This window comes from Corapipo altera, unplaced genomic scaffold, assembly GCF_003945725.1.
Source record: "Corapipo altera isolate COAL_440 unplaced genomic scaffold, ASM394572v1 55, whole genome shotgun sequence".
Lineage (NCBI taxonomy): Eukaryota > Metazoa > Chordata > Aves > Passeriformes > Pipridae > Corapipo > Corapipo altera.
The window spans coordinates 5,296,922-5,321,379 of NW_020884882.1; the positions used below are offsets into that span (position 1 = coordinate 5,296,922).

At 37.1% G+C, this 24,458-nt stretch overlaps 1 protein-coding gene across 1 annotated transcript in view; it reads right to left on the minus strand.

The window, feature by feature from the left end:
• Positions 1-2,743: 2,743 nt before the first annotated feature.
• The window catches only part of DENND6A (DENN domain containing 6A), a 22,426-nt gene continuing 711 nt past the window's right edge, over positions 2,744-24,458 (minus strand). Inside the window, exons 2-20 of the mRNA XM_027640482.1 lie at positions 22,776-22,814; positions 22,639-22,681; positions 19,095-19,207; positions 18,017-18,097; positions 17,534-17,639; positions 16,338-16,417; positions 14,841-14,903; positions 14,131-14,186; positions 13,665-13,787; positions 13,399-13,494; positions 11,218-11,312; positions 9,363-9,428; positions 9,208-9,272; positions 8,488-8,577; positions 7,214-7,267; positions 7,020-7,129; positions 6,623-6,725; positions 5,085-5,159; positions 2,744-4,611 (exon numbers count right to left, since the gene is read on the minus strand). Coding sequence (XP_027496283.1) covers positions 4,480-4,611; positions 5,085-5,159; positions 6,623-6,725; positions 7,020-7,129; positions 7,214-7,267; positions 8,488-8,577; positions 9,208-9,272; positions 9,363-9,428; positions 11,218-11,312; positions 13,399-13,494; positions 13,665-13,787; positions 14,131-14,186; positions 14,841-14,903; positions 16,338-16,417; positions 17,534-17,639; positions 18,017-18,097; positions 19,095-19,207; positions 22,639-22,681; positions 22,776-22,814 — 1,590 coding nt within the window. The 3' untranslated portion in view covers positions 2,744-4,479. The remainder of the gene's footprint in view (positions 4,612-5,084; positions 5,160-6,622; positions 6,726-7,019; positions 7,130-7,213; positions 7,268-8,487; positions 8,578-9,207; positions 9,273-9,362; positions 9,429-11,217; positions 11,313-13,398; positions 13,495-13,664; positions 13,788-14,130; positions 14,187-14,840; positions 14,904-16,337; positions 16,418-17,533; positions 17,640-18,016; positions 18,098-19,094; positions 19,208-22,638; positions 22,682-22,775; positions 22,815-24,458) is intronic.

The window sequence follows — 24,458 nt, forward strand, 5'->3', positions numbered from 1 at the left end:
GCCACATCCCCCGGCCGCGGCACCGCCCTCCGCCACACGGCCCGGGCGGGGCGCGGACTACAGCTCCCGGCAGGCTCCGCGCCTCCCACCGCACCGCCGCGCGTTGGCCGCCGCCGCGGGGCACGCCGGGGGATGTAGGCGAGCGCGCTCGCCCCGCGCGGCTTCCGGGGCACGCGGGGCACGCCGGGCACGGGCCGGCCCCGCCCCGCCCGCGGGGACACGGGGCACCCCCGGCCCCGGTAACGACTCGAGGTGCTGAGGGAGGGACGGCAACGGGCTCCGCTGCCGGCCCGGGGGCAGACAGCAGAGGGGCTGCCGGGGCAAAACTTATCTTCACAGAGCCCCTAAATGCACCCCAGAGACACGTCAGTAAAAAAAAAAAAAACAAGCTGGAACAAACCAAGAAAAGGCAGCTCTGTGACAGACAGTTATCCGTCACTATACTATTACTATTTATTATTGTATTATATATATCTACTCCTATGCTATGGCTGTGATTAACACCATGGTCACTACAGGGGACCTTGTCCTCACACGGTGCCCAGGCCCTGACAAAGCCCTCATCTATTTGAAACGTGCTCTTTTGTGAAAACTCTTTACTTCATAACCAGCTGTAAGACCTTCTCTCAGCTACTGTAAAAAGCCCATAGTATGGCAATAACTGATTTGGGGAACATTAGATGAGCTGCCTTTAATGCTTAAGTGACTCTCCCAAGGAAGGATTGGTTCAATTCCATACAAATTTTCAAGGGAGTTACAGCCTACCTCTGTCAATTAGAAACTATGTTAGGTACATGAGAGTCAACATTTTTTGAACAGAAGGCATTTACTTACCTGCCCATAAAGAAAAACATCTTTAATGGTCCTTATCAAGACAATCCTAAACCAGATCCTAACAGTAGGCTACTGAGTGAGCCAAGTTAGGCTGCTCTTTTTGTAGGATCATAAAACGGTTTGGGTTGGAAGGGACCTTAAAGATGACCTATTTCCAACCCACCTGCCATAGGCAGGATGACCTTCCACTAGACCAGATCGCTCAAAGCCCCATCCACCATGGCCTTGGAGCATCCACAGCTTTTCTTATGTATCATTTTGAAAGTCTTATGCAAGTTCTAAATTATGTTCTTCCGGACCAAAAATCTGGTGTAAATTAGGATGGCAAGTTACATTTTTATAAAATTCAAGTTGCAAATAAATCATACCTTAATCTTGTTAGTGCCTAACATGTTAAGATGATACTGATGAACTATTAAAACTATCAGGAAATTGGAATCTAAGGAGTCCAGTGAGAGCACTCAGTATTTACACTTTTTTTGGCCAGGAAAGTTAAGCTTCACTGAACTTGGCTGAGAATAGTTACTTTCTAGACCTTCAATTTGGCCTATTCTCACTGTATCTGGGTTGTTAACAGATCCCTTTCATTATTTCAGTTGTTTGAGGACAATCTAACACTTGCTTTAGAAGTGATTGTGATAACCAGCATTTCAACATTATCGTAAGTGGCTGCTCTATACAGTCATACAGAATTATTATTTACAACAGACCATTCATTGTTCTCTATTCAGATCATGGATGTTAATATTGTTAAAGGACTGGTTGCACTTCTACTGTATTTGACTGCACTTTACCTCATGTTTTAGTGCTTGGCATTCTTTTTATATTGTTTAGAAGAAATTTGAGAAGTCCCAAAACTTATTATGCACACCCAGTTTAATCTCCTGTTACACTGACTGAGGCAGTCCAGCTTCTTTCTATGACCTAGCTGGGGATGTTGATCTTTAGCATTTCTTTACTGAACAGCTGCTACCTCTTTTCTGGGACCCTTTCTAATCATCCAGGTATTCTGTATGTACATATATATTTTTTTTGTTGCAGTTTTTTTTTTTAAACCAGGTAACCAGGTGAAGAGTGAGGCAAAATTACCGAAATGAGTAGTTTTATGGACTGTCCTTTAGCTGTCAAGCGTCAGATGAATCAGAGTAAGTACAAGCCCTTTCCTTAGATTTTAAGCACACTGAGTTAAAAACAAAACCAAACCAAAACATGGGGATGGGAAAATTCCAGTCACCAAGCTGGTTCTGCTTTCTGCAGCTGATGGAATTTCCCTGCTGCAACACTCTGAATGGCTGAAGCATCCCTAGTCAAAACATGCATGGTCAGTGTGAAAGGGCTGCAGGGAGCCAGGACAAGAGCAGACCCCTGCAATGAGGAAAGGCTGTTCCTGTTGGCCTTGACTTGCAGGGAAAAGTCCTTTTGAACCACCATTACTAAAAGCATTACAAGTCACTGATGAAGACAGCAAACAGGCCACTGCAACTTTTCTTTTTGCCTTTCTTTTGAACAAGACGCTAATTCTGTGTAAGCATCTAGTTATTCAGGGATTGAAACTAATACCAATTTCAGTAAAGAAACCTGAACTGAGCTTTGCTTGCAGTCTACTTCCCACTACCATGTCTCTCAAGGGCCTCTCAGATGTGTACAGGAAACAGATAAATTTTGCATGGAAGCCCATGCCTGCATTTGCTTTCTTGAGGATGCTGCAGCTCTGTCATGTTACAACCCTGATGCAGAATCAAACCACACCACCACTCCATCACACTACATATTTCTGGACACCTCAGTGGTACAGCTTCATCAAACAGCAGTCTCTGCAAGCTGAACAGTTTTGCTTAGGAGAGGAGAAAAACCAACCTACCCAAACACAAACACCATCTAAGTCACATAACTTTCAAAGAAAAAAAAATAAAAATCAAACTCTTTTATTTTCCTTTAAAAAAATACGTATTTGCAGTCATGTGATAGTTATCATAGTTGTTACCAGTTTACATGGTTCCAAGAAAGTACACAGTGCTCCAGGTTAAATATTTAAGATAATTTAGGGTATGAATGGCCACTTAATAATTTCTGAATTAGAAATGCTATTCATCAGGGTGTGCAAAAAAAATTTGCAAGTTAGCAATGCTGAAGTGGTATAGTTTAAGTAGCATAATAGATACATTAAACTTTTGGTCATGATTAATTGTATACAAAACATAACAGTATTAAAATACATTATTTTCATAAAAATACCGTTGTGACACTTAATATCTAAATAAGACATTTTTAGAAAGATGATATGAAATATTTGTTATAGAAAAGCACATTCTTATAGCAGGATTATGTCATAAGTTTTTAAAAATTCTATCCAAGCACTTAAAAGTAGAGTGGTTTTTTTTACAACTGTGATCCATTTGTCATATAAAAGTATATGCTGTGTGTACACTATAATATTATGTTTATTCTATTTGAAACTGGTCAAAGTACAACACTGCATGTGGAGCAGCTGAGTTCTTATATACCACTGAAACTTGTTCAAGAAGATAAACATCACATTCTTGTTGCTTAATATGCAAGAGGAAATTACTCTTTATGCATCTCTGCTATATGCATATACTGAGAATAATTTCATGCTACAGTCGTTTCTTGCCACAGTCTGACCTGTCCAGAGGCTTTTCTCAGCTGAAGCAGCATCTTCTCCCTCCAGCCCCTCCACCTCCTCAAACACCTGACTGGTGTAAGCCAAAATCAATGAAGTTAAAAGTTATAAAAGGAGCTGAACTCCTATGATCTCCACTCAATCAGACTGTGTATCAGCCAGCTCTACTGAAACCACCCATTTTAAAATTCTCATTAGAACACCACTGTGTTGAATTCCTGTGATGAACACTGCATGCTTACATTTAAACGAGTGATCCACTCGAAATCCTGGATGTCAGCAGTTTAAAACCGTGAATTAGTAGACAATTACTTTATTTAAGGCATGTAAGAGCACCCTAATTAACTGAAATTAAATAGAAGAGACTTCCCTTCAGGAAATTTTTTTCAGCTGCCTTCTCTTCTTTCAAGATGCTAAATTAACATCATTTTGGAAAGATGGTAAGAAGGAGAAAGAAAAAAGTTAAGAAGTGATCTGATTATTTCACTTGTTCCTGAAAGAGTTTTGGAAGCAATGATTTACCAGTAAAATACCTCAACTATAAGGCATTCTGGCCAATCACATGTCAGTTGGAGTTATCACTAGATAAAAACTAAAAGAAAAAAAGAAAGAAAGAATAATCAGATACTACATCAACAGGACTAGTACAGGATCAATATTGCTCACCCCTGAGTTAACAGGATTGGGTATAGCAGCACCAATGGAAAAACATTCTGCAATGCCAGCACTGCACTGTGGTCCTATACTGTGGTACAGCTTCATATGCCCACAGATTATTCTTTAAGAGCACTTATTTCAAACATTATTAGACACAGGAATCCCTTTAGTTGCATTGGTATTTAAGTGGAAAAAACAGTGAAAATAGTAAAATGGGCTATACTATTAGTACAGTCCATTGTAGTGTTAATGTACTGCTTACAGCTGTGGTCCAAACCTGGTAAGCCACTGTCTTCTGTGAGACTACTTGCCTTTTGGTTTTCTGCACCAAAAAAGCCCAGCAGAAATCACGTTGTGCCAGTTTTGAGCAAGATGTCCTGCAAGTCATCTGGAAGTGCCAATATGATGTCATTGATGTGTGTCTGCAGCTTCTTCAGGGTGTCAGTTTTCACAGGAAGATGTTCTCTGTTAGCCTGCAACTGCAAAGGTACCAGAAAACATGATTTCTACTAAAAATGCAACTTCACCTTAAGACACATCAAAGTGATATATTAGAAAATCTGGCAAATGGATTCCTCATTTGCTTTGGACAACAGCAGGCTTCCTCAACAACCACACGACAGCATGAGCAACACTGATTTTGGCTTTCAAGAAAAAAAAACAAATTTTTTTGGTTTTTTTGGACTTCTTCCTCCCTGAGGATTCAGATCAGTCACAGAGTTCCAATGAGTTTTAATTACCAGCAATACATTGCTTCCAACATGGCCTGATGATGTTGGGGAGCCAACTAACTTTTCAGGCATGGCTCAAATTAACTGTTTTTCTTTTAAAAACCTGAATGTCTGATTCCTTAAGCTACCTAGATCATGATGAATATTTTCATTTAAGTCCTTGCAAAAACAACTATCTAATGCTTCTAGGTATTTAAGTCATGTTCAATTCAGTTACTTACCAGTTTATTTTTTAACTTCAAGACAAGATCCACCGTTTCTACTTCAGTGTGCTTCTGACTCCAAAAAACCAAGTTCTAAAATAAGAACAATTAAGCATTGAAATATTTATGGCAACATATGTAATTTCAAAGTAGTATTAATTTACACCTACTGTTCAGAATAAGCCTCTTTCTTATTCCTGTGCCATTTGCTAAACTCATTTTACTCATGTCCTGTCTTTACTGTGACTTGCAAAATCTGCTTTATTTGCATGTTTGCCCAGTACTTGGCCGAAGAACAAACTTGGACAGGAACATAATACAAATAAATTAAAGGGAAAAAAAGAATCTTGCCCAACAGGCTTAGTTTGAAAAAGAGCATCTACAATGCAAAATAGCAGTGAATGATTACCAAATCAGATCTGCCAGCACAATGAAATATTAAAAGTAGTGTAAGGCAGGGCATTAAAGGAGATCACAGTCAATAACCAGTAAGATACAATCCATAATCAAGTGAGTTTTCTTACGGAAGTTCTGTTCCCTTATCCCTTTACTATTCACCCAATGTAAATATTTGCTTATGTAGAGAAAGATGTTAACACTTGGATCAACAGAAAAAGCAATGAGGAGCAGAATCAGTAATAAATTTGTGACACATTTCCTTTTCTTTGAATAAGTTAATGTCAAGTATAATTGGATAGAATCTAAGTTATATAATTGACCTAGCTATTGCCCTGCAAATTATTTGGGCTGCTCTATTTGAACAATCTGTTTGGGTTTGCTACAAGGTACTGTTTGGGAATTGACAGGGCAAGGGATAAAAACAAATGGCTTTTCAAAAATAATCAGAACAATTTTTTTTGTTTGTTTACAAGCTGTGGCATAGCCTTACGTTTTTTTTGTTCTTCCTATTCCCTGTCTTCTCCTCTTGCATTCATTTCTTTAGCAGCTGTTCCAACTCAAATTATACTGATACCCACTTCAGCTTCTTCATTAAAAAATGGATCTTACAACATAGTAACATTTATTTGGCATTTTGTTATAAATCAACAAAAAGATTTCAATTCTCAGCTTCCAATTACTATGGATCAGTTTTAGGCTTATTTACTAACCATATCTAATTAGTCACCAACTTTCTGTGGTATTCACTGGTTTTATACCTTCAAAGCTATAAACTATATGACAACTGAAAGTGTCAAGTGAGATGCCAAAGACAGAAGCTGAATGAAATAATATTATCAAATAAGAGGAAAAAGCTTTTTATTTTTTTTGGGGCGTGTGCGTATTCAATTTTAAAATACATAACAAAACAAAAAAGTTCTAAAGATATGTTTTTACAAATGATGACAGTTGGTGTAACAAGTGAACTGTATTTTTTATTGTTCTCTCTTGCTATGTTAGTTCTTCCTTGTCCTTGGTGAACAAGATCATGTTTTGCTAGACTAAACTGTCAACATTTTCATGTTCAACCTATGAAAACCCAAGTAAAACTGACCTGTGAGAGAATATATTTTTATTAAAAGATGATAAACATAATCATAAGCACACATTTTTCTAACCTCATTACAGAGTGCTTCTAAATGAAGGGCCTCCAACTTCTGTGTCATTTCTTTCTGCCGGCTCCTAAACCAACCATCGAAATTTGGGGATTTCAAAAAATGCCTGGTAAAACACCAAAGCAAAATACAATTTAGATTTTAAGTACAAATTGGTAACACTGTTTTCAACATCATCAAATTTGAAGTAATTATATTTAGGAAACCATTAACAGGTTACAGAGAAAAACATTTAAGTGAGTAAAGTATATTAAGCACTATCAATTCGTATTAAAGCATACATTCTAAAAGAAAGTCTTATTAAAATCAATACTAATCATAAGTTTGCTCAGGAAAAGAGCATTCATATTACTGATCTATTTTCATTTATACAATTTTTTATGCTGCTGAAAGAAATGACCTGTAAAGTCCTATCCAGTCTCCTTTTAAACCTGAGGTGAGCTGTGGTCCTGCTTTTTCCAGTGTCTTCATGAAGTCTTCTTGGCTAAACTGCCTCAGCTGTGGTGGACTCTGTGGAAAGGAAAAAAGTAATTAGCATACCATAACTTTCCTCTAATCACCAATTTCCAGCTCATTCAAATGGTATTTCCTTACCTTCCATGGTGATATGCATTTCTGCAGAGGCATTAGGCTTGCCACATAACGTTCCTGGGGAAAGGAAAAGGAAAGGTTGTTTGCATAACCAGTATTAAGGTACACAGACCACGTGTGTGTTTACTTATTGCTTGTGACCACAGCGTTTTCTCTGCTGAGTATTGGTACAGGGTGGGGTTGTGCATATTCACCACATAAGAAGACAAGAGGAACTTATCTAATACTGATTGCATTTCCCAACTCCAACTTCATGTCAGCAAGGTTCAAGAAGGACATGGGGCAAAGGAGGACAAGAAGCAAACATGTACATGGAATATCTATATCCTGAACTTCAGCCACAAGTGAACAATCTCTCTTTTCATTGGTGACAGTCCCTAGGTACCTTCATATCATGGCTTATTCCAAAGAGTAATCCCAGTTTGTATCAAGTGTTTGGAAATGATTTTCAGGGTCTCTCATACAAGCATTAGCTCTAGAACTAAGCCACAGATGCTGTGGGCATCTCTGCTGTAGCAAGGCTTGGCACAGGCATGGCCAGAGCCCCAACGTGCCCAACCCACAGGGAGAGGGGCCACTGCTGAAGCATCAGGTGTAACAACAGGAGGCAGCTCTGCCTCACCGGCTCACACAAGCAGATCTGCACAAACTGATATACATTTCTAAGTGTTTGTAAGCACTTGGCCATACATTTTGATCTGTGAATATAATTAGTTTCGATAACATTATGACAAGTCTAGTTCTATCTTTTGAAGAAACAAAGGACAGCTCTCCACATACTTTTCCTGTTGCAGAGATTGTGAAGGGTGATCTCACCCTGTAAACTAAGACTTATGACAGAACATGCTTTAGGTTCCTCGCTTGAAGTGACAAGAGGCAGGGAGGAAGCCAGGGCAAGGTTTTAGATTCACACTATGTGTCCATTCGGTCTCAAAAGAACAGGGGAAAAAGATGAATTTTAAAGAAAAGCTCCTCTAATCTTGAACACCCAAGGACAAACAAGTCTCTAGGGATATTCCAATTCTTCCAAACAGAAACTGGACCTGATCATGCCTGCTGTAAAATGATGAAACACTCAGGTCATTCACAAAACATGTTCTGAGGGTACACAGTGCCCCACTGTCCAGCTCACTAATGAAGGATGTTGAGCAGTACTGGACCCAGTGTTGATCCCAGGGATACACTGCTAGTTACTGGATAGTTACTGGACTTAGGGTAACACCAAAAAAGCTATTCTATATTACCTATGTAAAAACCCCATTAGTCTAAGAACTCACTAATGGAATAATGAAACTTTCTGTCAATTCCAAAAAGTAGCGCCGAAGAATCACACTCTGTGCTTCTGTTGGACGTTTCTGTTGTACTCCCTTAAAAAAAAAGAAAAATCACAGTCTGTTACTCCAAAACACGTAGGTAGTTGTGGTGGGTTTCTTTTTTATGAATACTTATTCCAGCGTTTCTGTATTCATTTGCTATAATCCCACACATGACACCTCCCACCCTGAACCAGGAAAGGAAATTAATAGCTTCAAGTCCTTTTGTACTCATCTTTTCAATTGTTGATTTTTTATTTTCATGTAAAGAAATTCAAGGAAAGAAAAGTTTCTGCAAACAAGTGTTTGCAAAGCAGTTAAAACTTGGAGGCTCTGATTCTTACACACCTCGTGCATGAGATTTCTAGACCAAAGAGATGAGAGGTGGAGGGGGCTGGCAGAGGGTGGAAAACCCAAAGCAGACGAACTGATAATCTCTTCAATCCTCTAAATTATTAAGCTAACTTTTTGAGTCCTAACATATTGTTATAGAAGCTGCTATCAAGGCAGCAGCCCTTCTACAATGAGGGTGTATATCCAGCTATACTGTTACAAATTGGGGCAAAGGAACCAGAATCCAGTTTCATTTCAGTTACACAAAGTGCTTCCTTAAATGAAAACACTGTACAACAGTACACAAAATACACAACCCAGTTACTGTTAAGAAGAGATTTACAGTATTACCTTTTGCAACTGTTTAACAATTTCTTCATCTTTGTTCAAGTATGGCTTGTAGGAGGTATAAACACCTGAGGAAAAAAAGCAGCCTATAGCCAAAGGAGAAACGGGGTATGCTTTTTAAAGTTAAAATACTGGTAATTTAACTCTGAAGTTATTACCAGGTTTGGAGTCCAAAGTTTTTAGGTTCTTCAGTTTCTTCACTTTCACCTGCTTTGGAACTTCACCTGCCAAAACATATAAAGACACCTTGCTTGAAATCTCCATCTCTATTACTAGATACTACAGCTGACGTGCTATACATGGCACTGACTTTTAGAAATGGGTACTTTCACTTAGACTATCTAATACTGTAAGAAACATTAGAAACATTGACAAGAATCCAAGTATATATCCAGAAACATCCAGCAAACACATGAACAACAGCACATAGACTTTTCCTTGTTGAAAATAACAACAACAAAAAAACCCACCCGAAAACCAACTAAACAAAAAAAACCCCAAAAGCATGACCTTCTAAAGCCAGCAGCCAAATAAACTTACTGATATACAGTAGTGAATTATCATTTCATTAATTTCATATTTTATTCCATCTTCCTTTGTTCCCCTTAACACAAATGCTTTTGGGAACAAACCTTTTGCACCTTGGTCAAAATAAAAATTGTATATAAGAAATTAAATCAGTTGCCAGGGATTAAATGTTGTAAAAATGAATTTATGTCTCCTTTACTATAGGCCAAAGTAAAGGCTTTTGTTGTGTTTTTCCAATTTATCCTTCTCTAGCCAGAAGACCCTAAACCCTGTTAACAGTCCTGCAGCCTCAGCAGAACCTTCTCTTAAATCTATTTGGATGCTCAACTTCAGAGGAGATAACAGTATAAATTGCTATTGAAACTGCAGAGTGGGGAGAAAAGGAAAAAAAAAAAGAACAAAAAATAATCAGAAACCCTCTCTTTGTCCCTACAGAAATAGAATATAAATTTTTAAAGTCAGATCAGACAGATACATCTCTACAAGTTTCTGACTAAGCATTTCCCATAGCTGCACCAAAACTTTGGAATTTCATACTTGAAACTGTATATCAAATTTGAAGGCAACCTGTGTATATGGCTTTGCAGAGTTTAACTGCTTAATTAAGATTCTATTTTCCAAACTTGAGCTACAGAGCAGCTAAGTAACTCCTCCCAAGACCCCTGACAAGCCCCTATAGGTATTCTAACCTTGGACAGACACGATATTTTAAAGTAAAGCAAAACTTTGCCTAATTATATTGAACACAGCACATAATTCTTAATTAATTTGTTGTATTCAGAAATCAAACTTAAGTTATTTGACAAAAATTAATTTTATGATGTTTTATCTTAACTGCATATTTATGCATTGCCACTGTCAGAACAGAAGAGTGAAGCTGTCACATCAGACAGATACTCCCAGGAATTTCATACAATAAATAGAATAGTGTGGTATTTTACTACAGGCTGGCAACTGACATGTTATCCAAAGAGTACATGAAAATTCTACTCAATCATGTAAGGAAATCATTCAATTTGAACAATTAATAATTACTGGAATGCTGCCAGATTAGAAATATATTATCAAAACACTGTCAACAAACAACTTTTTATGTTACTGTAACATTTGAACTTAGTTTTCACATGGGTCTTACATTCTGTGCTGGCTGTGACTGATTTATTACATTCTACTCATACTAAAATTAACATCAGTAATATGTCTCTCATTTTAATACCTTAATGGCAGAGAGACAAAATCAGGACTGTGTGAAAGGTAAAACATTATTACTAATGACTATCACCACCTTTTGCATTTAATATATGAGATTTGACAAGACAAGACATAGAGCACTCAAGAGTCTAATTTCACTTGACAGATTTACACCCATGACAATTTAGTTAGTATTAAGCTAAATTAATGGGACTAATTTACATCTGTTTGTAAATAAATAAGTCCACAGTTAGATCCTATTGCACAGGATTGTAGAAGATATTCATACTTTACCTGGAAGTTTAATATCTCCAATTCGGATAATGTGAGGCCAGTGCTGAAGTGTTTTAGCAAAAAAGGGATTTGTCACCCCTAGAATGACAGAGGGCCTAGAAAAGTAAGGACAGTGTTTAAAACATGACAGCAAGAGCTTCTGTCTTAATGAATACAAAAGGTCAACAGAAGCACCAAATTGTATCAGTTGCTTTTCTTGCTTGTCACTGACTCCGCCTTGCCCAGAAAAATCACTTCTTTTGAGTCCTTTTGTCCAAGTATGTTCAGCTCAAAACATTTTAATCCCCACTCATTTGAATTGAGTTTTCCCCACTCATTTGAATTGACTTTGTTTTTTTGCTGTCTCTATAATCCCTTTAAACTTGTTTATGTATTTAAATTCATTCTGACTTGCAAATGTTCATTATTTTCTCAGGTCATCATAGGTGATTTACAATCTCTCTTCCAAAACAATAAAGATCAGTGTTCATATAAAGATTTCACACATTCTTTTTAGTCTGAAAAATCAATTTATGATGTTTTATCTTATGTTCTTCTCACTGCCATGTCACAAGAATCAACACTAAAAAAATGAGGAATAAAATAACCCAAAAAACAGGCATTCCTTTCTCCCTACTAAGGGGTCAAGTCTAGCCCAACTTAAATATTAAATGTTCTCGTGCCTATTTTGTGGGAACCAAAATGCAAGTTTCACACAGAATTAGTTTGGACCAATGCACACAAATAGACATTCTTTTACTAACTGGAAGTTGAAAGTCAAGTAAGGCCTTCATTTACACACACTAAAATAATAACTCTCCAGGCCAACATAAACTACTAGCGAATCACGAGGAATCTTTTTTTCAGTACTACTGGTAATAAAATAGCAAGACTTGGTAAGCTACTTGGGTCACTTTTAGGAGCCTTAATTTGTCATATTTACCAGAACCAATTCTGATTGTAAACCACTAAAGTAATTTCTGAAAAGGCACAATAAATCAAAACATAAAGACAAAAACCAGACCCCTGCTCACCTCTCACTAAAGGTAATAAAATACACAGAAGTTGCATCATCTGGATTCTTCCCCTTCTTAGAGTCACTGCTTAAAAAAACTATTTCCTACCTTTCCAAATTTTTGTTTTCCATAAGAAAGCCAGAGCAATTCCAGCTCTGTTTCAAATACTAACATACAGACTGACCAACCTTTCTATTTTGCTGCAGAGGAGAGGATGCAGTTTTGAAACATGGGTTACTGAAGTTTAACCAAATTCTTCCTGGAATTATTTTTAGAAACTAAATTACATACTGCATAACCATTCCCATGGAACACCATCTGAAACATATTGCCTGTGTTTATGTGTTTTTCCACTGCTCTATCTCTGGCAATACATCCCTTTAGAGGAAAAATACAGTAAGAAAAACAAAACAAAAAATCCAAACCAACAACCTCTGCCTGTTCTGACATTAGAAGAAATTTATTTACAAAAAGATCGGTGAATCTAACACATGCAGTCCATTCAAAAATCAAGCTACATTTAAATAACATATAATAAGAAATATTGAAGGTGTACGTTCTCACAATAAGAGCAGAATTTAAAAACAAATAAGGGGAAAATGTTTTCTTAAAGCAGCTTCAAACCTCAGTGGTTTTGGACATTCATGCTCTTAAAAATAATCTTAATATCTGAATTATTTACAGTATTATTCTAACAAATTCAGTGAAGAGATATTTAATTTTTAAGTTGTCTCAACTAGGACACCACTGAATTTACTCTACAAAGCAGCCATATGGATGCTGAATTAGTCACTTTGATTAGCAGTTGATTAAAGATGAAAACAATTACCCAAATCTCACAAAGAGATAGTCTGGAGCTGGTGTTATACAGAAAAACTCTTGCAGAAAAGCAAAAACTTTTATTATTTTCATATTTGCAGTTTTACTTATTCTGTAGACAAATATCTCATGAAGCTCAAGAGTAGTTTAATTATGGCATTGTTTCATAACTTCTTCGTCCTATCTAACTGGAGTCAAAACTTAAATCAGGTAATTACTGCACTCCGCAAGATAAATCTTATTAAAAAAGGGAGTCTAAACATAATTAGTGACAAAAGTTCAGAATAGTTAAGCAGTATTTGAACACAAATTTATGGTTACAAGTGGGTTTGAGCAACATCTTCACAACTGATTTTGATTCACTTACGGAGCTTGCGTGCGAGTCGTGTACTCTTTGAATTCACTGTCGTGTATGGTGAAGTATGGCCTGAAATCACTGCAGTACTTCAGGGGGGAAATGCAGCTGCAAGGCAGAAAGAGGATAAGCTGTCTGTATGTATTCAGCGCAAAATTTCATGAAAGACAGAAGCAAATCTGAAATTTGCAATGCTTTATTACACTGATCAAATGAAGGTCCGCTCGGCTGGAATCTTACATGACTCAGTCATTAGTGGGAAGCTCCACTGCATTTACCTAACAAGGGCCAACACGGTTTCTGAAGATTCTGATGGTGATGGTGCCATCACAACAAGTGGTTCTCCCAGCAGCACCAGCTCCCAGAGCATCTGAATGTGAAAGAACACCGGGCAGAAACACCTAAAACCAGATGGAGGTGTTTTAATACACTTGACATAATAAAAGACCTATTTCTTCCAGTTAAGAACTGAATAAAAATGAAGTTTGCAGTAGTACTTAACAGTAAGTTAAAAAACATAAAATACTTCTGTAAAATGGAACATTTAATGAACTTGCTTATTTACTGCAGTTTCAGCCTGCATACTGTCCAAACTGTGTTCTAACTAACTTTACAGAAAAAGAATATTAAAACCAATACTGACAAATGCTGGCTTGCAAACCGTGAGACATGTGTCAAAGAACCATCAAAAAACTTTGACTTGTGGGAATTCACAGCCAGGAATCAATCAGTCCAAGCTCCTACCTGAAAAGATCCACTTCATGAATAGTCGGCAAAGCCATGGAGATCTGAGCATCTGCCTAAAAGACATCGCAATGCTTGTTTTTTAGTCATCAGAATACCTAGGTATTAAATGAAATGGTTTCCCTTAAATGCTTACAGACAGCACATGGTATAGATCCTAATTATTTACACTACTCTACTGTTGCAGTCACTATATACTACGTTATCTCCACAAGTAACTATTTTTGTGTGCTAAAAGCAGGATTATGCCTAAGACACACACAAAACCCACTTACAGGCATGTAACTTTCAGTCCAGAAAAGATATAAAATATTGAAGCTGTTTCAAACACCAGTTACACAGCACATGAAGGCACAGATGGACTTGTTTTATAACCATCTTCTATGACTAAAGACTCTTAATTCTGTTTTCATCTCAAACTCCCCCCAAACATTAAAAGGATGATCAAATTAGTAATTTTATCAGCCAACTACCCTCCTCCAGGACCTGGACATCCTTCCCTACTTGGGGTAACTGGGTTAGAATATCTTTTCTATGAAGAATCCAACTCTTGACTCCTCCATTCAAAGTTTCAAAGATTGTGGATTTCAATATTATCAAATATATGATGACTTGCTACCAATCTCTATGAGCAAGTTTAAAGTAAAAGAATGAAAGCAGATCTTTAGCTTTGTCTGGGGTTATGTACAACATCAGTATCTAATCTCTACCTGGTGCATATTCTGTACTATCGGTGTTGTTCCGGGCTTGTCACGATATGTTGGGATCCGCAACTTGGAAAGAAAAAGAAAGATTTATTTTCCCTTGTATCAGATTCAGCAGACACTTCAAATGCTGACTTAGAGACAAGTTGTAACATTTAAAGAGGATATACTACAGTATGATGCTTATTTACTCCACAGAACTTCCACCTACAGAATTTCCAATTGAAAACTGAGTAACAGAATATGCAAATAACACTTCAGTTAAAAAAAACCTCTTGGTAACATTAGTCACAACTATCATTGTAATTTCAATAAAAATACTTTAAAATGTTGAAAAGAATGGTCTGAACTAAGGTCATGAGGTTTTAATATGGCACAGAATTATTTTTAGAGAAAAATCTTCTCCTAAGACATCAGACATCTTGTTGGGAGTGAGGCAGAATCCAAATAGTCTGAACATAAGTATATTTTTCTGACTTTAGTTTGCATCTGTAAGTCTTGAGTACTACAGATTTCATCATACTGGAAGCTGATGTGCACATATGGATGTAATTCATACAGAACAATTAAAACTGTCCAAGCAGCATAATAAAACAGGGACGTATCAGTGGACAGTAATTATGACTTTATTCACTTTAGGAATGCAATGTCAGCTCTTTTAAGATTTATTGATGATATAAATGCAGGCAATACCCAAACAAGACATATCTGACACTCATCATCATCCAGCACCCAAGAACACTGCTTTATTAAACCTGTGTTTTCAGAACAGCCTCAGAAACTTCTCCTTCCTCTCCCCAGTGATGCACACACATCTTGCCATAAACTTGAGAGTATCTGCTCAGAATGTGCTGCTGGTTGTAAACTCCAGTTCCATCAAATCCATTTAATTGCATTTCATATGAAGACACTATGGCTCCCAGAGGCCTAGTCCTTAGCCACCATTTAAACACTACCATTCTTCCCTCTGCACTAGATACAACTCCTTTAATAGCTTTCTTCAGACATATTTCACTTTCATTGAAAATTATCAACAGCACAAGAAATTAATTGCTGGTGTGTGGGCCAAAAAAGATTTTTACTTGTGAACCTTCAAGAAGAAGAATGATTTTCATCAATGTATTTAATTTGCTTGACTGGAATTTAATTCTCAGTATTTTCAAGTGTTACTTTATCGTTGATTTGACAAATATAATTAGCACTAAAGTCTCCTAGAATGCAAATTCCAATGGGATAATATAGACACTACAATTAGTAGTTGTATTGAAATACTGCTTTTTAATATCTACAGAAATTAAATATTAACCTAAGCATGATAAAAGATCCTCCCCTCCTCTCCCCAGTCAAGGCTCCTAATCAAGATCTCCCAGACTCTGAGTGCAGTAAACATCTATTCCTGTTTGGAAGCTTGAGACACTGAAAGCAAGGCACAGTACAATAGGACCTGGACAGTAAAAGGTGGGGCAAACACCCTCAGAGAATCACAAGTGCAGGAGTACCTACCTTCATTATAACACCCATAATAGGCAACTGCAGAACTTTCCCTGGAACTGGTGGTGGCCAACGATCGACATCGCTACAAACTGAAAGGAAAAATGAGTATCATTTATAACAGTTTATATAATGTATAACCCATGATCACAAAGTCACCTTTGTGCACACTGCAATTTTAAATTAGTGCTAATAGTCCACATCAGTTCTACTTGTCTCTTGATCACACCAAACAAGTTTTACAGCCTTTGAGACATTCTTTATGTATTATTCCATTAGAACTACAAAGTTTGTCATTTCAAGAAAACAATATCCTCGGTGTTTCATTTTTTTGTAGCCATGAGACTTACAATTGGTTAAAGAAATGTTACATGAGAAACCATGAAAGTACATATTGGGAAACTTAAAGAACACACCCATTTATGTACATTAGCTATTGCAGAATAGATGAACACAAGCAGCTAAGGGAAAAGCTAGTTTACAACTTGGATAGAGATTTTTTCAGCATTAACTTGCAAACCATTCTGAATATAACTCCTAAATCTAGTTTTCTGCAGAGCTCATTTTGCTCATAATACAACCTGTCAAGAAAATAGAAGATTAAAAAAATACAATTCCTTCATGGTTTCCCCAAATTGCTGCCCAGTGAAAGCACAAAGACATGAACATTGGACAAAGAACACAGCACTCCCAGGCAAAGAGCAAATAACTTTTCCATTTGGCCCTCTCTGGCTCTTACAACTCTGCAGTAAGGCTGAGGCACTTGCTATCAGTGCTGCTCTGTTGCTTTTTCCATTTGGTCAAAAAACAAACAAACAAATCACACACACAGAAAAAAAAGCCTCAAGCAAGATGACATTTGTACAGTTGTTTAGCAAAAGTTGTCAGACTGCCCGAAAGGACTTGCTTTGTGAAAAGAACAAATTGAGGATTGGCATCAGCTACTTGTGCTCAATAGCTGGTCCTGATACACACACAACCCTAGATGTGTTTTAGGAGGGACCTTCAATTCTCCCATAGAGGATGCAAAATTAGATTAGCTCTGTTTAATGATCTAGAAATCAAGCTAGTTTGTTAAAATTTCAATCCTCTACCCTGCAAGAAGACAAAGCCACAAACTAGAACATGATAGTGTTCTTTGTTATTTCTCCAGAAAAAGTATGTGATAGTGTAAGAGCTCCTCTAGAACAACATCACAGGACCACTACCTGCTTCCAGGAAAGCTTCACTTTTTTCAAAATACTCTGGTGCTATTTGCTTAAGCATGGTGCGGAAGAGATGGATATAAGGCAGCTTGCTGATGAGGACCAGAGACTGGAATAAAGAGGAACAAAACAAAAACAGGATTTCAAGTTAATGTTTTCCCTCAGTTCTACAGCAGCTTTGCTGGTTACCCTCAGAGGACACCAAGTGTGACTTTTCCCACACATGCAAGCCAACCACAATTTTGACTACAGGCAACTGTAAACAAATGACTCCCTATAGTTACCAACTTTTTGTTTTTAAACACACAGAGAAAACCATCTGTTCTGACAGTGGAGCTGGAATGTAGCATAGCTGTTGTGAAATTAGACCAATTTACTATAAACCAACAATTAACTCAGAAAGCAAGATACCTTTCCTGTTCCTCTGAGATCACTGAAAAATAATTAATTTCCAAATAAATACTTTCCTAAAAGAATTGGAATTACCTTCTGGAAATAGCCCCTTTTTAATGACTTGTCCCGAACTTGTCTGAAATACACATAGCCATAGTAATATGCTGAATCCTTCTGCAAAAGAAAGGAAAGAATACAATACAACCACCTGATACTCTCCTCCTTTCTGAAGCATTCAATATACAGTTCAAAAGCATATTTCCCTGCAAGCTCCAAAGTTGATTAGATACAATAAACTAGAACGCTTACTCTGTTTATTTGCATTATTTTTTTAGTAAGTACTTCAAAGAGAAAACACCAGTGTGTGAAAACAGCTGTGCTTTCTGGTTTTACTATTTTTATATCTACATTCTCCTGACACACCATGAAACAAAAATAGAAATAACTTCCTGAGGAATAAATCAACATTTATAATTCTTCAAAGCAGCACTAAAAAGATTTTAGCAGTTAAAAACCTTAAAGCCCCAACTTGAAAAGATATAACCTAGTCTTTCAATGTATTAGTTTTATTAAAGATTCTTGAAGTATCAAGGAAGCACATTCACACTTCAAAGATAAAACACCAGCTTCATCCTTCCTACAAACAGGAATTAAAGTATTTGACTCATAAACAGATGAGTTTGAGAATCAGACTCCCAGTAGCATAGCTAAAGGCCTCAATATTCCTTATGAATATGAGGAGAACAACTTTTTGCCCACTATCTCTTTTAGGTAACTGCTCCAACCTTCCAAAAATTAAGTGTGGAAACAGAGAGACAGCTCAAGTTTGTTGGATTTTTTTTTAAAATTAAGTTACAAAGCACTTCAGATTTCCACAACAGTAATGGTTTTCACAGTTTGATCTACAGGTTTCTAATCAATAACGAAATAAGTCTGGTCTTCAATTTAACTCTCCTTGCAGTCCAAAATTCATAGTAATAAAACTTAAAGAACAGTTAGTGAAACTTATGATTATTATGATAATTATACTAAAATCCTACAACAAATATTTTCTGAGCTTTGACTTCCAGAACTTCCAGTTCAGAGATTTTGCTTTTCAAGCATTAAAGGTGATGACCCACGAATTAACATTACCCAAAAGAAATTAACTTCAGTTTTTCTTATTTCCAACCTTTAAGTAAACTGGTAGATCTCTATCCAATTGGTCCAGAAAACAACAAAATGAGACTTTCCTTCCAGGAGACCGTCGAAATCTAAAACAAAACTGTGTGTCCCCAAGACAACCTACATGGGGAAGAGATAAACAACAAACACTATTCTGAGTCTGAGCCTTCTTTAACATGAGAACTTGTTTACAGTCAATGAGGTATCAGAGTTTCTCCTCATCTATCTTGCACTGCTATTGTGACCATTTATATATTTATACTTTTATAAGTGAACAAGCTGGCATATTTGGCAACAATAAATATTCTGTCTGCAACAAGGACAAAAAAAGTCACTCTGCCTCACAGGGACTGTCATGTCCTTAAACAGCTCAACTAATGGCTGTTCTCCTACTGGTAATTACCCATTTCCTTAGTCCACCTGTAGAGTTTCAATTATCTTAAGCACATGTCATTTCTCTGTTGAATGGTTGTGCTTTGACCTTTTTTTGATACCAAACAGTTCATACATTAGTCACACCATGAGAGTGCATTATGTGATCTCCTACAAATCCATGTGCAGGTCTAGGACTCATCATTTTGGAAGTTGCAAAGCTAATTGCTGAAAACCAAGTGTAACCAAGTATGACTTCCCAGTAATACCCCCAAGGAGTGAAGTTTCCCTTAATTTCTACCAAAATTAATTTCTTTAAAAAAAGTACCAAAGTACATTGATTATTTGCAGTCTGAAAATAAAAATAAAATAAGTTTGTATCACTTATCAAAGAAGCTTTTTCCAGGTGTGGCATAAGAACTGCCCAAACAGAACTTGTATCACTGATACTCTGGTGGTTGTGTTCTCTCCACTGCAAATGTGGAAGCTCCAAAAAATCTTTAGTTCAGGTAGAAGCTACGTAAGCTGAAGAAAATGCTCACAGGAATAGTGATAAGGGGACTGTCAAAACCTAAAGGACACACAGGTGTATTACTCTTTCTAGCAAGGGAGTGTAAAAAGTGTCTCTCTGCAACACAGTGGTATTAACATGAACACAGTCAACTGAAAGGCCAGCCTGTGGCAGGCAGACCATCTTCACTGTAACAATATAGGTGTTCATGTAAATCACTACAAAAGAATCAATATATTATTAAACTTATAGCTACTGTTAATAGTAGTAAATTTCTAGTTTCTTCCTGGCAAAGGACATTTGTTTCTCCACGTTTAATATAACTTCCTCTTTGGTTGCTCTGCTCTTACAAGTTTGGGACATAATTTGCAAAGACCTCCAGGAAAAAAATCATGACCTCACCACTGATGATCTGAGCTCCTCTCAGCTGTCCTGTCTTACCCCAGCCAGTGCAAACTGACTGAACAGTAAAGGCAGAGCCCCATTCTCCAGGGAACTGTTTATCAGTTTATATAACTGTTTAGAGAAGCTCAATTTCATCTTCTCCTTGAGTCTGGTACGTTGTGCGAGAGCCCTCACGGACACTCCAACCCTCGGTCAGCCACCGGCTGGGCAGGTTTAACACTGACTCGCTCAGAGCACCCAGGGCTGGGGCTCAGAACGCCCTGAAGCCACAGTGGGAAACTCTCAGTGGGCCAAGACAAACCAAAAGTAGCAAAACACGGTGTGATGGGACAACCATCCAATTCAAACAGGTAATGAAAGCAAGTGCTCAGCAATACGGATTCAATGATAACAAGAAAAAGCACAGCACATGCCAGTAACAGAGCACTAAGTATTTGCTTCAGGTTTTCAGAGCTAGTTCCCCTCATCCACAGCAAAGAAAAAACCCCCAAACTATTATAAAAACCTACACGCAGAAGACCTAAAAGTCAATTACCCTTAATCATTAATATATTGAAATATCATTCAGGATATGATGTCTTCCTGTTTAACAAGTTCTTCCAGAAAAGACTGGCAAATGTCTGTTCTTTCTTCAACTATCCATGCAGAGAAAGTAAAAGATAACTGTACTAGGAAACTCAGCTCAAAACCACAAAAAGTATTATGATCTAGTAGCTGATTAAATCAATTTCCACCCCTGAGTTCATAGCCATAAGTACTGGAATAATATCTCTTTGTAGCTGTAAAAGAAAAAAGTTTAATTAATCTTTTGAGCTATGAAAACTTAAGGAAGGCTGACCTCAAATTTAGCTGCAAGCTAATAACTTCCTTTACTGCTATATTACATAAAGTTTTTCCTTTTATGTTAAGGCCTACAATGAAAAAATAAATCCTAACAGATGGATACACTTCCAGCTCATTGTTGGAAGGTAGGTTTCATTCAGGTAATCCCTCTATATCATTTGAAACTTCAGTCCATCAAGAATGATCAAGAACCTACAGTTCTTAATAGAGACATTAAAAAAAAGCAAAAACATGGGATTTTTTTTCCTGCTGAAAGTAAACCTTCCTTACATATACCTATTCTGCCTAAAACAACTTTACTACACTCTTATTTTAAAAAAATACACAAAAAAAGTTAAAAGTTAAAAAAAAATTAACCTTTGTTCCTAACACGTGATTTTGTACCTTCAATGTACCTTTTGAAGGTTAGAGGTATTTATGACTGCTAACAATGGGAGCAATAAGAAGATACAGTTAACTCATCTTCTCTTTCAATAGCAGAAGAAGCTACTCCTCTATTTACATACAGTATAGCAAGAACAGAAAAAATATCTTAACTTTAATGACATTAATACAATGGAGAAAAATTAGCCAAGATATTTTGTAAAATTACATAGGAGAGAGCTCACACACATTACAAGCACACATCTGCACCACCCCATGTGACACCAGAGCTGTTCTGCTGCAGAGCATCCACAGGCACAGAGTGAGAGCAGTTACAGGCACAAGGCTGTTACTGCAGGTTTTAACTTTGTCCAGAAATAAACAGGAAAGGAAGTGTCTGTCTTTCTGCAGTATCTTTTTGCAGGTGGTCCAACCCATCAGCCACATGCCCCCAATTTCTCTTTGGCAGCAGAAGATTAAATAATAATTTAGCAAGCAGGACAACACACAGCAGCAGAAGCAGCAAGAATGGAGAAGATACAAGATAGCCCAGGTTTTCCCTTTACAACTGTTCTTTCTAACTGTTTTTGAATTTAAAAGTCAGTTTTTCTGTTATAAACTCAGAAAATATACACTTAGTCCTTTATGAGAAGAGGTTTCCATATCCTTCCAATTGCTTTATGAAATCCTTCAAATTCCATGCCTACTCTCCTCCCTACAGTGACAACACTGTTATTTTGTTTAAAAAGTGATATTAAGGTGTTCATTCTTTACTTGCCAGGTGTTCTGAACCATCTGCAAGTGTGTCATCCAGAAGGTCTTACACATTGACATTCTCGATATTTCACTTACATAAAATGCAGAAGAATCCTCAGACCTTACTGCAATGCAGTCACAGCTTTATATTTAACCTTAGCTGCAACATTTCTGTATTGTAATATTAAGATATATAAATCAGTATTTGATCTAAAGCCCAGAATACATATTGTCAAATTTTATCTTTTTTAACACAGCTTAGTCCAACAAGAGATGACTACAGTGTGAAGGAAGCACTTACCCGAATTAGAATCTGGAAAAGACAAATAGCAAATATTGGTTTTCTAAAGGGTGGGGAAAAGAAAAGAGAGCTGTTATATTTCCTGAAATTACTAAACTCAAACCAAATTATATACTCATACAGCAACCATGACTTACCTCTTTATCTGTGAGTTTGGAATGTGGAGGATATATTACCTACAGGAAGAAAGATTTATTTTATTTGAAAATCAGCTGGGTATAAGCAGTAAGCTTCTACTAAAAATTTTTACAATTGAACACTCAAATACCTGCCTTAGAATACTTAGAAAGCGTACCTTCAATTGTAAGCTATTAATATTATGTCTCTATTCTTAATTTTATATGCTTTTAAGTTAATTGATCACCCATCTTCACAAGGTATTTTGAATGCCAGTTAGAGACCATACACATACATTTAAAAATTCAGAGTACTTGAGACTTTTGGTGCAGAAGGTCTCAGAGGAGAGCAAGATGACATCTTTTAGATTTAACTTGTACATGCAAAATGAAGTAGATGATTCCATAGAAAGCCAACACATATTATTGTCTGAAATCTGTTGTAATGGAAAAGTTAGGTTGGAGTAATCAAAATTCAATCACAAAACACCCTCTATACTAACACTAACTCTTGGAGGATGTCACTGGCCCCAAATAACAGCTGGGAACTGTACAAGGTCAAGGACTTACACTCAAAAGTCACAGCTTTTGTAGTTACGGAAATAAATCATGTAACAAGTTCTTACAACACAGAAATCAAAAATGATGCAACACAATGAAAGAAACGGAAGCACCACCACTAAAAAAAAAAAATAAAAGGGATGTACAAAATCAGTGATTATGCAAGTAAGTGAGAAAAGAACATACAGGAAAGAGGACAAACCTGAGATACTTAAATTTCAGCTAAGAAGTTCCTCAAAAAAAACCAAAAGCAACAACCACCCCAAAACTACTGAAATGGGTGGCTAGCTTGTAAGCAAATGAAATGTAAGATAAATTCAAAGATTATGTTTCAAAACAGGCTTCAGGGCTTCCAGAGATGGGAACTAGTCCAAGAGCAGTTCAATGCAGCAATGGTAGCTTAGTGTAGAGTCCTCATATTACCATACCACTAACATCCAGTGAGCTCATTTAATCTTGTTCTACAAAATGTGAGTAAATTTATCTCCTGATAATATAACACTATCCAACTCCACAGAAAACAACAACTAGACCCTCTGGTTGATCTCTGACTAAGCAGGTTTATGTCCCCTGGTCATAAAGCCTCCAATGCATTTATTTTCCCCTCAGTCTCTCCTATCCAACGATGTCCAGCCACAAAACATTGTTCATGCAACTAAAGCTGAAAGCAGATATACAAGTGGAACACCTGCATTCTGCATGTAGCAAACTTATCACCATCTTCTTTCCACCTCTTAATATTTTCCTTTGCTATCTTATGCTAAGCAGTACACCAAATGTAACTCCTTCAGCAGCTGAATGATGCTGGAATGATCCGTGTCTAGTCAAAAGACTGGCATACAGACCAGACTTGAATTCATACTCCTTTTCCTCACTAGCTCGTGTATCTTCCCAGAATTCCAACTTAAACTGAAAGCTACACACTGAGAAAAAAAATAAATCAGGCCTCAGTTATGTAGACACTTTCAATTTCATTTTATGCATGCAGTCAAATAAATTAAGGGGACTGTTAACAGAGGTGTCTGCAGCCAGGCCAGAGGCTGTGCTTCCCTCAGCCACCAAGCACATCATCTGCCCAAGTCAGGGGTTACACAGAAACCCTCGTCTTTGTTGCCTACACCACCTTATAACAGCAAGGGAACA